General features: G+C 34.7%; 1 protein-coding gene across 1 annotated transcript in view; it reads left to right on the top strand.

Moving 5' to 3' along the window:
- Positions 1-13,441, top strand: part of TINAG (tubulointerstitial nephritis antigen) — a gene marked incomplete at both ends in the record, with an annotated part of 77,689 nt that overhangs the window by 28,985 nt on the left and 35,263 nt on the right. Inside the window, 4 exons of the mRNA XM_080934553.1 lie at positions 3,604-3,727; positions 6,604-6,754; positions 9,096-9,276; positions 10,966-11,011. Of these exons, the coding sequence (XP_080790679.1) occupies positions 3,604-3,727; positions 6,604-6,754; positions 9,096-9,276; positions 10,966-11,011 (502 nt within the window). The remainder of the gene's footprint in view (positions 1-3,603; positions 3,728-6,603; positions 6,755-9,095; positions 9,277-10,965; positions 11,012-13,441) is intronic.

The following is a 13,441-nucleotide window of genomic DNA, read 5'->3' as shown; positions in this document are numbered from 1 at the left end:
CAAAATAGCATTCTATGAATTACAACCTAACTTTTAAAGCTCATAAATTATTTGATGAGAAAATAATAGTCCATCTGACTATCTGAATACTTTATCACCAACTATGTAGCACATAGCAGTTGTTTGACTGAGTGTTTAGTTATTCCTCTAGTCATTGGACAAAATCAGTTTACTTTCTTTTTCTCCTTATCGTTAATTTTTTTTCACACATTATATCTTGAGCATGTTATATTTCCCTCCATCAACTCTTCCCAGATTTTTCTCCATTTCGTGATCTCTCTCTAAAAACAAGCAAGCAAAAACAAAACAAAACAGAAACAAATAAATCATTGTTATATAACTTTGTAATTCGTATAATATTGGACAAACACGGCCCCATTCCCCACTTCTGCACACAGGCTAGCGTGTGGGCAGTGCCAGAGCCTGGGTCAGGAATGGTGGTGGCAATGGCAGTGTGTTCACCTCAGAACCTTCTCACATATATGGGAACACTGCAAGAGCAAACCAGAATGTTAGACATTCTCATTGTCCCTGGGTCACGTGTCTTAAAATCCTGGCCACAATTTTCTGCCCAAGGCTGTGACAGCACCTACCCGGGGCCTTAGTGATCAGCACAGGTGGATTTTCCCAAGGCCTGATAAAAGTGCATTTCTGGAGTAATCTGAGGTGCCTATGTACCATATATGTACTGGCTGGCTTTCCAATACCAGGGTCCCTTCTTCTATTCCTATTTCTTCCCCAAATTCGTTGCACTAGACAACAATTCTCTGCTTCATCATCAGCATGAGTTAGGAAATAGAATAAAATGAAACAATTTGTACTGAGTCAGATGATAAGCCTTGAAAACTACAAATATTGTCTTTTTTTAGATCCCCACATACATTGAACTGTTGGAAAAATAGAAACCAATTTAATTAAAATGTTTCTTATAAACTGTTCAAATAAGTCAACTCCCCTTAAAATTACCTGCTCAATTTCCCTTAAAGTACGGCAAACCATCTAGGTAACCATTTAGGATACAGTACTATTTTGTGCATGATTTTCTAAACTTTTTGGTACCCCTGATTAGAGGAGCTTTTCGTTCAATGTAATACAACATTGACTTAGAACTTGAACAGCAATTCTTTCCTCTTTACTAAGTATGATAAGGCTCACTGAGCCCAAGAAAACCAAAACGACAGTGGCATAAGTTTGGCAAAGCCTCTGCAAGCAAAGCCTCAGACGGGGAGGGTCCTGCATCCAGGCGAGCTGCAATCTGTGCAGTTGCTCCCCCTTCACTTTCTTCTTCATTCCCAAGGTTGAATGAACAGCTTAAGGGGTCTCCTTTAACATACCAATATAAAAATCTGCAAAGGTCCTTATGGAGGAGTGTGTGTTCTATTTGAAGACAAATTTCTATTTTATATAAGACACCACATCTGTATCTTTCAGTCACTCTTAGGTTGTCCCTCTGATTCTTGTAGTTACTAGGTTATATTTCACCAAATTAATTAATTAAAATGTGTCATTTATTAAAGCCAGAATTCTTTAACCCATTTTCAAGAGGTATTATTCTGTGATAATATTTTCACTTTTTGGCTCTCAAAAACATTCTTAGTTTCTACAGGAATATAATACTTAGGGGATTTTCTGTGTATTCATTACTTAAATAATTTGTTATCATGAGGGAAATAAAATTGGAAGTAATTCATTCCTCTAATTAGGGCCAATTTCCTAAGAAAAACTAATATCTTTAAAATGCCAATAGACAAATTTCATGAATTCTTCTGACTTATCATGCTGATAAATGTTTTCAATAGAAAATATTATAATTTCTGTGTGCCTGTTATGTTATCTTACTGAGAAGGATTATCCAAATTTTGTGATTTTTTTATTTTAAAGCAGAAGTCACGAAAGAAGCAAATATGAGGTGTTCCAGTAGTTCAAAGTACTAAAGGAGAAATCCTATTTTAAGAGGTGAAATCTACCTGACTTGCACACGTGAACACTCACACTTTTATTAGTAACAGCTACATTCCATATTCAAAACAGCCTCATTATCTTTCGAGTGTGGAAGTAACATTCTATATAACTAAAACCTGCTTAAATGCATTATCAACGAGAAATCATTGCTTCAGCACAGTAGAATTGTATCCTCACCATAATCTGAAATTGTATTTGAGTCATACACTAACAGCTGCCGTTCAGACAATCTAGTTATCTGGAAACTTGAGGCCACTTCCTGTGAGTAGTGCTTACAAGCACACTGATAGGCTGATGAGCATGATGTCAGAGAGCAGGGTGATGTGTAAGACATGTGTCTGTTTCGCATTTTAAAAGATACTGTTGAGGCTAAGCTTGTATCTCAGCGATTCCTCTCAGACCATGATGCTTATGTTGCTCCAACTCAGCTCTGTTTGATCAATCTTTAGGTTCTGTGATGTTGGTCTTTATCACTCAGGCACCTTGTACTGGCAAGCTCTGTGTCCTTCCTTCACTCTTGTCGGTAGTGGTAGCAATGCCTTTGAAATGGACTCTGGGTATCTTACTCTCTCATTGGGTAGTAATAGTTCTCTATGTCTAAAATGATATCTTTCATCAATACTGATATTTATAAATTAGTTTGGGCCACTTCCCTCTTCATTCTACTTGCTTTAGACATTGAATCTGTGTTATAATTGTGGGAAATACTTTTTTGATAAGGTTTCAGATCAGCAGATTCACTAGCAGGAATCATAAAACCATTAAGTCAATGAACTTTTATTATTTATAGACATTCAGTTTCTGACACTAGGTGCAGCATTCACACATTTCTTGTAGAAATGACAATGATGGTGTATGATGCTCACAAAACTCTATGTCAATGGTTTAGTCCATGGAGAAAAATCTTACTTAACAAAGCCTTTAACATGTCAATTAGCATTTACAAATAAGTTTCTTCATTTATTTAAAAAGACTACAAATTCTTTTATTATGTCACCTAGGTATGTAGAGAGAGTAGCAAGAACTGACCCTGTTAGAAAATTAATGAGTTTTTATGACATCATGTCATGATCTATTTGGTATTACACAAATTTTATAGTCCTCTTTAATCTTTAATAACTTTATAAATATGAACAAATTAATTTTAGATTTATTTATCATAATGATGTAAAATTGAATGATTTCATGTATTAATATGCAGTGACCCTAAATGGCTTATTTTGAAATTTATTTCCCCGACAGCCTCATATACTTCCAAAAAGAAGAGAGACACAGAAATGAAAATTCTTTATTCGTAATAATTTTCATGTGTGTGTGTGTGTGTGTGTTTGTGTGCTGTGTGTGTATATACCATAAATGAGTAAGCTAAGATTCAAGATGGCGGGTGCAATGGTAGAAATTTCCTCACATTATTTAGTGAATTGAAGAAGCATTACATCCATGTCGCGATTCTCTACATACAGCTGCCTTTCAACACAAGTGGTATAGAAATCCTCTGTACTTCATTCTTCCCTCAGAAACCAGAATGTGGGAAACAATTCAAAATCATTATCAGCATTGCAAGAGGGCATGTGCGGATCTTACCCTGACAGAGGGGCCATACTTGCGAACATCTAATATATCAGTCTCTCTTTCCCTTAGGCATCCTTTCCTCCCAGAGCTGATCTTCCTGAGGTCTTCATTGCTTCTTATAAGTGGCCTGGATGGACCCATGGTCCACTGGATCAGAAAAACTGTGCTGCATCCTGGGCTTTTTCTACCGCAAGTAATAGCATCATTTCAATCCTTTCTTCATAATTTCTGTTTGTATTTAGAGCATGATAGAGTAATTTAATGGTTTATAAGTTAAGAAAATGCAAATAACAAATGACTAGTCCAAGGAAAGGAACACAGATATTATAAATTTATTCTAAAACTTGGATATCAATGCCTAATTTATGTATACAAAAATTTTAAAAACCACAAAAAAAAAAAAGACACCAAAATTTATGTGATTTTAAGTTTGGACCAAGTAATGGGAAGAGAACTTTGCCCCCTTTTTACTAAAACATCACCTAGATTGCTAATATTCATATATAAAAACTGCATTATTTTCTTTTTATAAAATTTATACAACTGCAGTTATTTAACTAGTTTGAAGAAAAGTCAAATTTTAGAATTAAACCATAGTAGATTAAAGTATTACACCTCATTTTTTCAGATTACTTTCCAAAGTAACATTTGGAAGCTCATTTGAAACTGTAAAAGCATCCCTTCCCTAATGGCTACTTTTGCACATGTTCCTAAGTACAGCAATAAGATGCTCAGGATGATCTCAATTTGATCTCCAAAATTATCCACACAGATTTTTTTTCATGATGAAGTAGAACCTGCCATGATAGTGTTGGATACTCTCAACATCTTCATAGAAATGTCTTGTGGGGCTTTAATGAAGTCCCAAAGAGCATTTTGGAGTACACTAAAGACAGCACAACAATGTGAAATGAATGCCCAGGCTCTTGGGGAAGCCAGCTTAGGCATTGGCATTCTCTGTGTCAGAAATGTGCTACTCATATGCACCTCTACTTCACTGGTATTAAGTTGGTTACTCTAGAACAGATCTGGCATAACTTCAGCCTCAGGACTGCTTACGTCAGGAGTAGTTATCTTTTCTGTTAGGTACTTCTGCATACCTTATCAGTACAAATGGTGTTTGCCGGTGTTTCTCTAACTCAATTAAGAATCCATGACTTCTTTGAGAACTGTTTCAGACAGTTGAATAAAGATTTAATCGACTAAAATATTTATTCATTTGTGTTTATGTGGTAAATACTCCCAAACTATGCTGGTTTTTTACATTTAGGATAGACTAGTAGGCTAGTAGTTGCAAACACATTTAAGCAATATTCTTAGTTGTATGAAACAGAAAAACTGGCTAGAACAGATCTGAAGTATGTATCTTTTAGTCTTCCCAGGTCAGAGTCCTACAGATGATCGCAGTGGAGTCTCTGACAACCTTTGTGTTTTTCTGAAGGAAGTCCATAATGGTGAATTAACTCAGAGAGAAAAGGTGTCTGGAGTCATCCTGAGCCTCAAACTTCCAACTCCATCACTCCTGTTTTTCTTCACTGCAAAAGTGTTCTGAATGAAATGTTATATAAACATTTAAAAATATATTTGATCCCAATGCACAAAAACAAATATCAATCTATCAAAGACTTCTGTTGATATTCTGCACTGTAAAATATTGTTCTCTCAAGAATATCAGAGGCAGCAGGATACTGCCAGTTTATCCTACAAAGCACTTCTTGTTAAAAAAATAAACAGGGGAGAATTGAAGGGGAAGCTATTAATAAACACATCTAAACATGGCAAAATAATGCACACCATTCAGGCACGAAGAAAGCATACAAAAATTTCAAACTGACACTTCAAGGGATGCTCATGAAACTTGGTTGCAAAAAAAAATTACACAAAATTAAGTTGTTCTGAGAAAAGAAAATGAATAAAAGCAAATCTCTTAATGTTATGCCTTTAGTTGAAAGTGTGAAAGAAAACTGACATGTGATTTGCCAGTGATGAAGCATGAAGAGTGACATTATATGGATTTCTAACATCTCAAGAATTCCTACTGAAATGACCCTCACCCTAATTTCTCTAATCCCCTGATGATGAGCTGGTTGCCTGTACTTTTGACTCATTTCCCATTCTATTATTCTGAGAGGAGAGAGATGTGCCATATCTTCTTTTTTCTCTTCAGGCATAAATATGTATTTATTTTTCATGTTAAATTTTAAAAATAGTATTCATGGTATTAAATGTCATGGCATAAGAGCAGCAGCAGCAACAGCAACAACAACAAAACAAACAGAAAAGGCTACACTTAATGGTACATTTCTCTAGCAAAGCCATGTTTCCTAAACTTACCCTAATGCTGCAACCAACTGAGAAATAAAGATTCAGTGCTGGGCACTATTGGGTAAATTTATCATTTAAAACAGACATTATATGCCCTAACAATTTTTAAACCATTGTAATAATGACAGTATAACCACAACTACTTATACACTCACCTAGTTGCATATATATGTATGTGTATCTATGTGTGTATATAGAGAATTAACTGCATGTCTACTAAGACACAATGATCTTAATTATAAGTATAAAAGTATGCTATAAAGTATTTAGCTATACTTTAATGTAGATTTATAGTAGGACAATTTAATCAAAGTATAACCTCCAGCATAGTTATATTAGATGCTGATGTAAAAATATTGATTTGGTTACTCTAGTATGTAAAATAACTATGGATTAATTTACAGGTAATATTTCTGTGACAAACTTTCTTGATTCTGAGCCACATAAAACAGATTTACCTATAACTCTAGGGAAGATGCTCTTTCAGGTGCAAGAGTTAGACAATTTGGGTATATATGTCACTTTCTCTCAGAAAATCTACCACTCGGCTGGTCTCCTAACGAAAAAGGGGGTTCAAGTATATAGAGACTACATTTGAGTAAGTAACCTTGAAAAGCCGTTAAGCAGTAATTTACTGGAGCAATACCAATTCTGAAAACTAGTTGAGGGTTCAAATAAAAAAAGTATTCAAAAAACTGACATGCCATGTTATTTGAATATTAATCAGCATTTTGATTGAAACAGGTGTGGCAGCTGACCGAATTGCAATTCAGTCCAAGGGTCGATACACAGCCAACCTCTCCCCTCAGAATCTGATCTCTTGCTGTGCCAAGAACCGTCACGGATGCAACAGCGGAAGCATAGATAGGGCATGGTGGTTCCTGAGAAAACGTGGGTAAATAACAGCCCAACATGTATATCTAGGAGTTTTATAAGTGAAACTATGGAAAAAGATCCGTGTAAAGATTGTATTATTATTATTTTTTTGGAAAAAGACACCCCTAAATATATCATATCTATATAACCATAAGAATGGCACATTTAAATATATATTGTTCCCGACTTATAGCATTATCAGCCACAGGGATAATATTGGAAGACAGTACTCATTTCTAGCTAAATAATATCAAGACTGAAAGAAGTATTTGTTCTTGTTGCTCTGAGTCTTGACAGAGGAATTAACATTGGATAATGCCACTGATAAATCTGTTATTTCATTTGTTTGATCAGGTTAAGGAATATATACCTGAAAAAATCATTTTAAAAACAAGAAAAGTAAAACTAATGGGCAATTTTGGGTTTTAGCGACTCTTCAGCCTCCATTCTATTTGGTGGAAAATAGCAAGTGGCATTTTCTTACCCTTATGGTATTTGGTACCTTTATAACATCCATATCTACTTCGAAATGGAGTTATTAATACACAAAGGGAACTGTGGCTGTTAGAGAGCGGTGTGAAGGATGGGTCATTTATTCTTTAACATACAGTTCTGATATACCTGCTGTTCCATAGCATCTGACCATAGGCAGCCCTGAGTGCAAACCATGTCTGGTACTGATGGGAGCTAACATATTTATTTTATCTAATAAACATTGTTGTAAATTGAAGTTGGCTTATTTGGGCTGTTAACTTCTAGTCGGGTTAGCTTTTGCTTGTTCCCGTGATTAAATGAAAAGGTTATTATATATGCAATCCCTATACCTAGGTTTCAGGGCAAATCACAGTCGAGGGGATGAGATAGTAACAGCTAGAGGACCAGATGCTCCCTGTATGATAGCATCTTTTAAACATAATAGGGATGTTACACACACAAAATAGAAACAGTATGGTTGTCTAAACAAGACCCACATCTTGTATGTTAACAATATCAGCCAACACACCACTGGGGAGGGAGAAAAAATTTCATGTTCCCACGCTTAGATGAAGAACTACAGACAGTGGTTGCTGAGAGAGTGAGAATCAGGATTTTTCCAGGTACAAGCCTCTGATAGGATGACTCCTAAACAGTCATCCTAAATACAAGTAAATATGTGCAGCATTAAATGAACTAGATAGATTCACTACTTAAATTTTAGAAATTTAATATCTTTAAAAAACATGTTTCATGGAAGTGGAGATGGCTCATGTAGTTAAGAGCCATTGTCTGTTCTCCAGAAAGACCCAAGTTCAATTCCCAGCACCCACATGGCAGTTCACAACTGTAACTCAAGTTCCCAGAGACCTGACATCCTCATACCAATGCACATAAAATAAAGTTTTAAAAGTTATTAAAATAATATATTTCTACTTAAAATAAAATGATATCCCTTACCTCATTTTATTTCCTTTCTGTAGTTTCTAGATTAAATATATCTTCTGTGCCCCAACATTCTAATTTATAATTTTACCCTGATATTTTTGTTACAACCATACATACATATGCTTAGGATTTTATGTATAAATCTATAAGTATAACCTGTTGAGTCTTCTTTTGTTGTTTTCCTGTATACATTTTTAGAGATGACCACCTTGAGTTAGATAAACAATAAGGGGGTTCATCACTTGGAGAGGATAATTCATCTTTCTCACCAGTCACTAGTTACTGCTGCTTCTTTGTCTAGGGTTATAGCACTTTTAGTATAGCATATTTATATAACTACATATGTGGTTTGTTTGTTTGTTTGTTTGTTTGTTCTTTGCTCTTCACTTCTCTATTCATTAAGATAATGTTAAATTTTGAATCAGATATTTTGGAACTAAATAATTGTTGTGCATAGTTTCATTTTAATATAACATACAACTCATAACCTCTTACTATATAAATTTCAATATTGTACAAACATATGTCATCCCCCCAGTATCATGAACTAGACATATACTCAATGAATTCTTAAGAAAAAGATTAGCTTAATGGAAGTGTTAAAAAATTCTTAATTCTAAAAGTTATGTTTTTAAGATATGCCTTCAGCAAATAATCAAATTATTGTAGGATATCTTTCATCTTCAGGAAATTGTATGCCAAGTATATAACTATTTATCTAAAATTTGTTGAAGCAAGACTTTAAAAATCATAATATAATAGTAAAGGGAGAGAAGATTATAGTAACATCAAGTTGCTGTGGTGTGTAGTTGGTTGACATTGTAGAACCACGCAGGTGAATAAATAGCAAATTTCACAAAGGTCTAGTTCAGTAAACTTGATTACCAACAGGAACTATGACACTTTCATAAATAACATCTTCATTCTTCTTCTCATAGACTGGTATCTCACGCCTGCTACCCACTCTTCAAGGAACAAAACACTACTAATAATATCTGTGCTATGGCAAGTAGATCAGATGGGCGGGGGAAACGGCATGCCACAAAGCCATGTCCAAACAGCTACGAGAAATCCAACAGGATTTACCAATGTTCTCCTCCATACAGAATCTCTTCCAATGTAAGTCCAAACTTCAAGAACTAACAAGGATGACATTCTCAAACTTTTTGGCTCTACTGTTATTTATACTATTTTAAAATTATTCAAAACTATTGTAGACTAACAAACACTGTGCTTACAGTTATACTTTTCTATTTTTACTACAAAAATTTGTGTCTGGGGTGTGTGTGTGTGTGTATGTGTGTGTGTGTGTGTGTGTGTGTGTGTGTGTGTGTTAGGATGAATGTACTATACATGTTTGTATAAGTCAAACAACTTGTCAGGAACAGGTTTCCTCCTTCCATCATGTGGGTCCTGGGGATTAAACTCAGGACATCAGACTTGGTGGCAAATGCCTTTATCAGTAACACTGAATCTCCGTGGCTTGTTTAGATACACTTGTTCCTTTAAACTTGCATTTTTTGGGCAGGTTTTAAATTGTTAAGGCAGCAATCTAAAGAATTGACTTAAATCTTAATGTATAGCCTAAAATGGTGTTTTAAACTTATGATGTGTAAAGTATGTGTATGAATGAAACTGACAATACACAGCTAAGCCACTACTTTTTGTGGCAATAATTTCTTTTATTGATCTCATGCCCCAGGCCACAACATAAGTGATCTTTGCTTTAGGGAGAAAACGATCCCATTAGACTCCAGCTTGTCTTGCTTTACACTGACTCAGTCTTAACCTAATTTCGTCAGTGTTATCTAGACTTATTTAAGAAATATATTAAACTTTGGTTACTACCATTTCTCTCTAGATCATAACTCAGTGTTTTTATTTTGGCGTATTGGCTTTTTATATATGGTTGACGTATAGCTTACAGAAATTAATGTCTTGCCAGTATTTAATCCTCTACTCACCCACCATGGTATTGGTGCATATGATCATTTTCTATTGTCCAGATATATTATTTCTTCTCAATATTCTTTACTGATATAGGAAATAATTTGCATGAATCAAATGAATATTCACCTTTCCATCTGGAGAAATGTCACCCAACTGTCCAGACCTATGCAAAACTTCCTGATTCTTTATTGTACTTCTGAGTAGAATTAGGAAACTTTCATGTTTTTAATCAATGGCCCTTTATTATTTACCTATAATAGAGCATATTGTACGATATTATGTTAGCTGATTCATAGGCTGTCTATACCACCAACATGTAACTATCTTATAGATGATGAAACATCCAAATTAGTTTTTATCACAGTTTGAAATATGCACTTTGTATGTATGTATGTATGTATGAAGGAATGGAAGAATAATGAATAATGAATAAACTGCCTCCCTACTGAGAGAACACTGACTGAAACATGGCAATATTCATAATGAAGGTGTGGTTGAGCCTTACTCATTTGTTCCTTGGTATAGCTGCTCTTGTTGTGATCATAAGTTCAGGGATAACATGAATATTCACTAGCTAGGTTTTTTAACTTGCCTTTACTATTTTCTCTATCCCCACAAAATGTTACACCATTCCACTTCAAAATTATTGTAATAGAAATCAATAGAGCAAATGGACACATGTTCACCCATGCAGTATAGCGCATACAACCAGTTCAAAGCAGAACTACGGTGCTGCACTGAAAGTGGCCAAGTCACTGAGAATTATGCAATCGCAAAATTGATTGCATAGCAGCTCGTGCACACCAGATATTAGCGTTAGTAGTTCTCATTGATGCTTTCTGATATATTTCATTCCAGGAAACTGAAATTATGAGAGAAATCATACAAAATGGACCAGTTCAAGGTAAGCCGAGACAAAATGTCATTTTAAATTGTGAATTCCTATAGTAAACAACATTGCATGATATGTCATCCAAGGAGCTCAATATAAGAGAAAATCTTAGACATCTTCATAAGGTTCACCACTTCTAGCCCGTGTGATCACAGAAGGTTGGTTCATAAAAGCATATCATGAGCTTGCATTTACTTTAAGAAGACCACTGCTTATGAGTTGAATTTTTAAGTATTAAGGACACATTTAAGGAAAGTCAGCTAAGTCTTTTCAGAATTATCATGGACACATGATGAGCACATATGACATGCAGTTATTAATTCAATGGAGCTTACATTATTCACATAGTCACAAGTAAAAATCACACATAAAAAAGATATGTAATCACTTTTAATTTAGGTGTCCTTAAAGGTGCATTGACAAAATATAAAGCAGTATTACTAGAAACAAAGTATATAGTTTCCTTTTTATATTAGGTCAAGGAAAATCAAACAAACTAGGATGACTTTTATGTTTTACAAAACTATTTTAAGAAACCTAAATTTGTAAATTTGTTATTGGTAGTAAAGTACTATTAAATAATATAATTATATTGTGGCTTAGTAAATATAGATTTTGACCTTAAGGTATATCTGATCTTTTTCCTTTATTGGAATTTGTCTCAGACAAATAATGTTAATAAAGATGAATACACAAAATTTATTTTCTTTGTAGCATTTTCTCCGAAGTGCATAGGGAAACAAACCAATGAGGTATGAAATAGGAATTCGAGTTATAAACAGTGAAGCCTGAGTATAATGTCAATACAGGGGGACAGAGATTAGAAACACTTTCTATGCATATGAAGGAATATTTGCCAGTTGTTTTTATTCCTAAATGCTGGTCCAATTAGTATTAATATAGGTGGAACCATGGATTTTTTAATAACTGTGTCAAAATATTCATCAAGAAATCAGAGCTTACATAATCATATCCTAAATTTAATTTTAAAAAAATATTGAAAATTTGCATTAACTTTGTAACCAATAGATTTGCTTCTTTCCTCTTAAACGTGTGAAATTTGTTGCCCATTACAACTGTGGGAATTGATGGGTAATTTTACTATGTGCCTTATGTAGCAGTTTCTGTGAAAGCAATATGAAAGAAAGGAGATATTTTGATTAAAGACCAAGTTATGACCCCCACTTTGACATTTTCTTCTTAAATGATTTTAGCAATTCATTAGGCAACAAAATTGACTTACATCATTCTGAATATCCAAATCATTGTAATACTAACCCTCTGACTCAGGCTCTCAACCAAAATAAATTTAGATGGCCGTTTTTTAAAGTTATGTAAAACTGAGGTTGACTTTGTGGCCATATGTTATTTTTTTGTGTAGATTTCACATAATAAAATTAAAATATAAATTTTCCAGACTATAAAATAAAAATTCAAATCAGTGCATTCTCATTTTCGACTTGATGAGAACGTCTCTCCTGCCAGCCTTAGCCAGAGTTAAGACAAAACAGGAACCAGGGCTACTTTCTTTTGACCTCATATATCTCATGGTTCTGTTCAATAGTTGACTGTGTGCAACTTTTCAAGGGTTAGAGTGCAGAGCACTTTCTTGCACATTCACAAAGCTGGTAGATTCTCCTGCCCGGGTTAAATGTCAGCAACTGACCTCTGATTACTCATGATGGGATCTTACCCTTGGCTTTAGCTGGCAGTGTTTTCTAGCGGTGATCATACAAAAAGAACAAAAGTTGTTTCCTAGTACTTAAGCAGTGCTGAGTGCTGAGAGCTAAAAGAGTCAATGGTTATAGAGAGCTGGAAATCCTGTGAATACCATAATCTTTGGTGAATGAAGAGAATGTTATTTGGTCCTTGCTGTAGACGTGATTTGATTTTCTACTTGCTGTAGACTGATTTAACTTCCAGTATTTCTTTTTGTCTTGGGACAAAAGAATGTCAAATGGATTGAACGCTGAATAAATAACTATGTGAGCATTTCTCTAAGACCTACAGAAGGCAGACATTTGCATAAGGCACAGTCTGAAAATTCTTAAAACCCTGCGGGGATGTGTTTTTAGTGGATAAAGGAGACTTAGATTCCAATGACACTTACAGTCCCCCCAAAGGATCTGCATGCTAAAGAACAAAGTTAAAAACAGAACAGGAAAAGGCACATCTCCCTCTGCAGCATGAGCTTTGCTGTAGAATATAGCAAATGCCAGTGACCTTCATTTGGACTTACTTGGAATCCATGTTGAGCTAACAGAGGTAAGCTTTGTTCTTAGCTACCACAGTGTTCATATCTGGTCCCAATTAAAAACAAACAAACAAACAAACAAACAAAAACCAAAAAAAAAACCCCACTTTCATTTATCGCTCCTGAGAGAGAAGTTTGATGTCTTCAACCTGAGTTGCACAAGCTTTTCCACAAAGCTCTTTGTGAAA

This window comes from Micromys minutus, assembly GCF_963924665.1.
Source record: "Micromys minutus genome assembly, chromosome: 21".
Classification (NCBI taxonomy): Eukaryota; Metazoa; Chordata; class Mammalia; order Rodentia; family Muridae; genus Micromys; species Micromys minutus.
The sequence above is the reverse complement of the archived record's forward strand: the minus strand, read 5'-3'. Positions and strand labels throughout refer to the sequence as shown.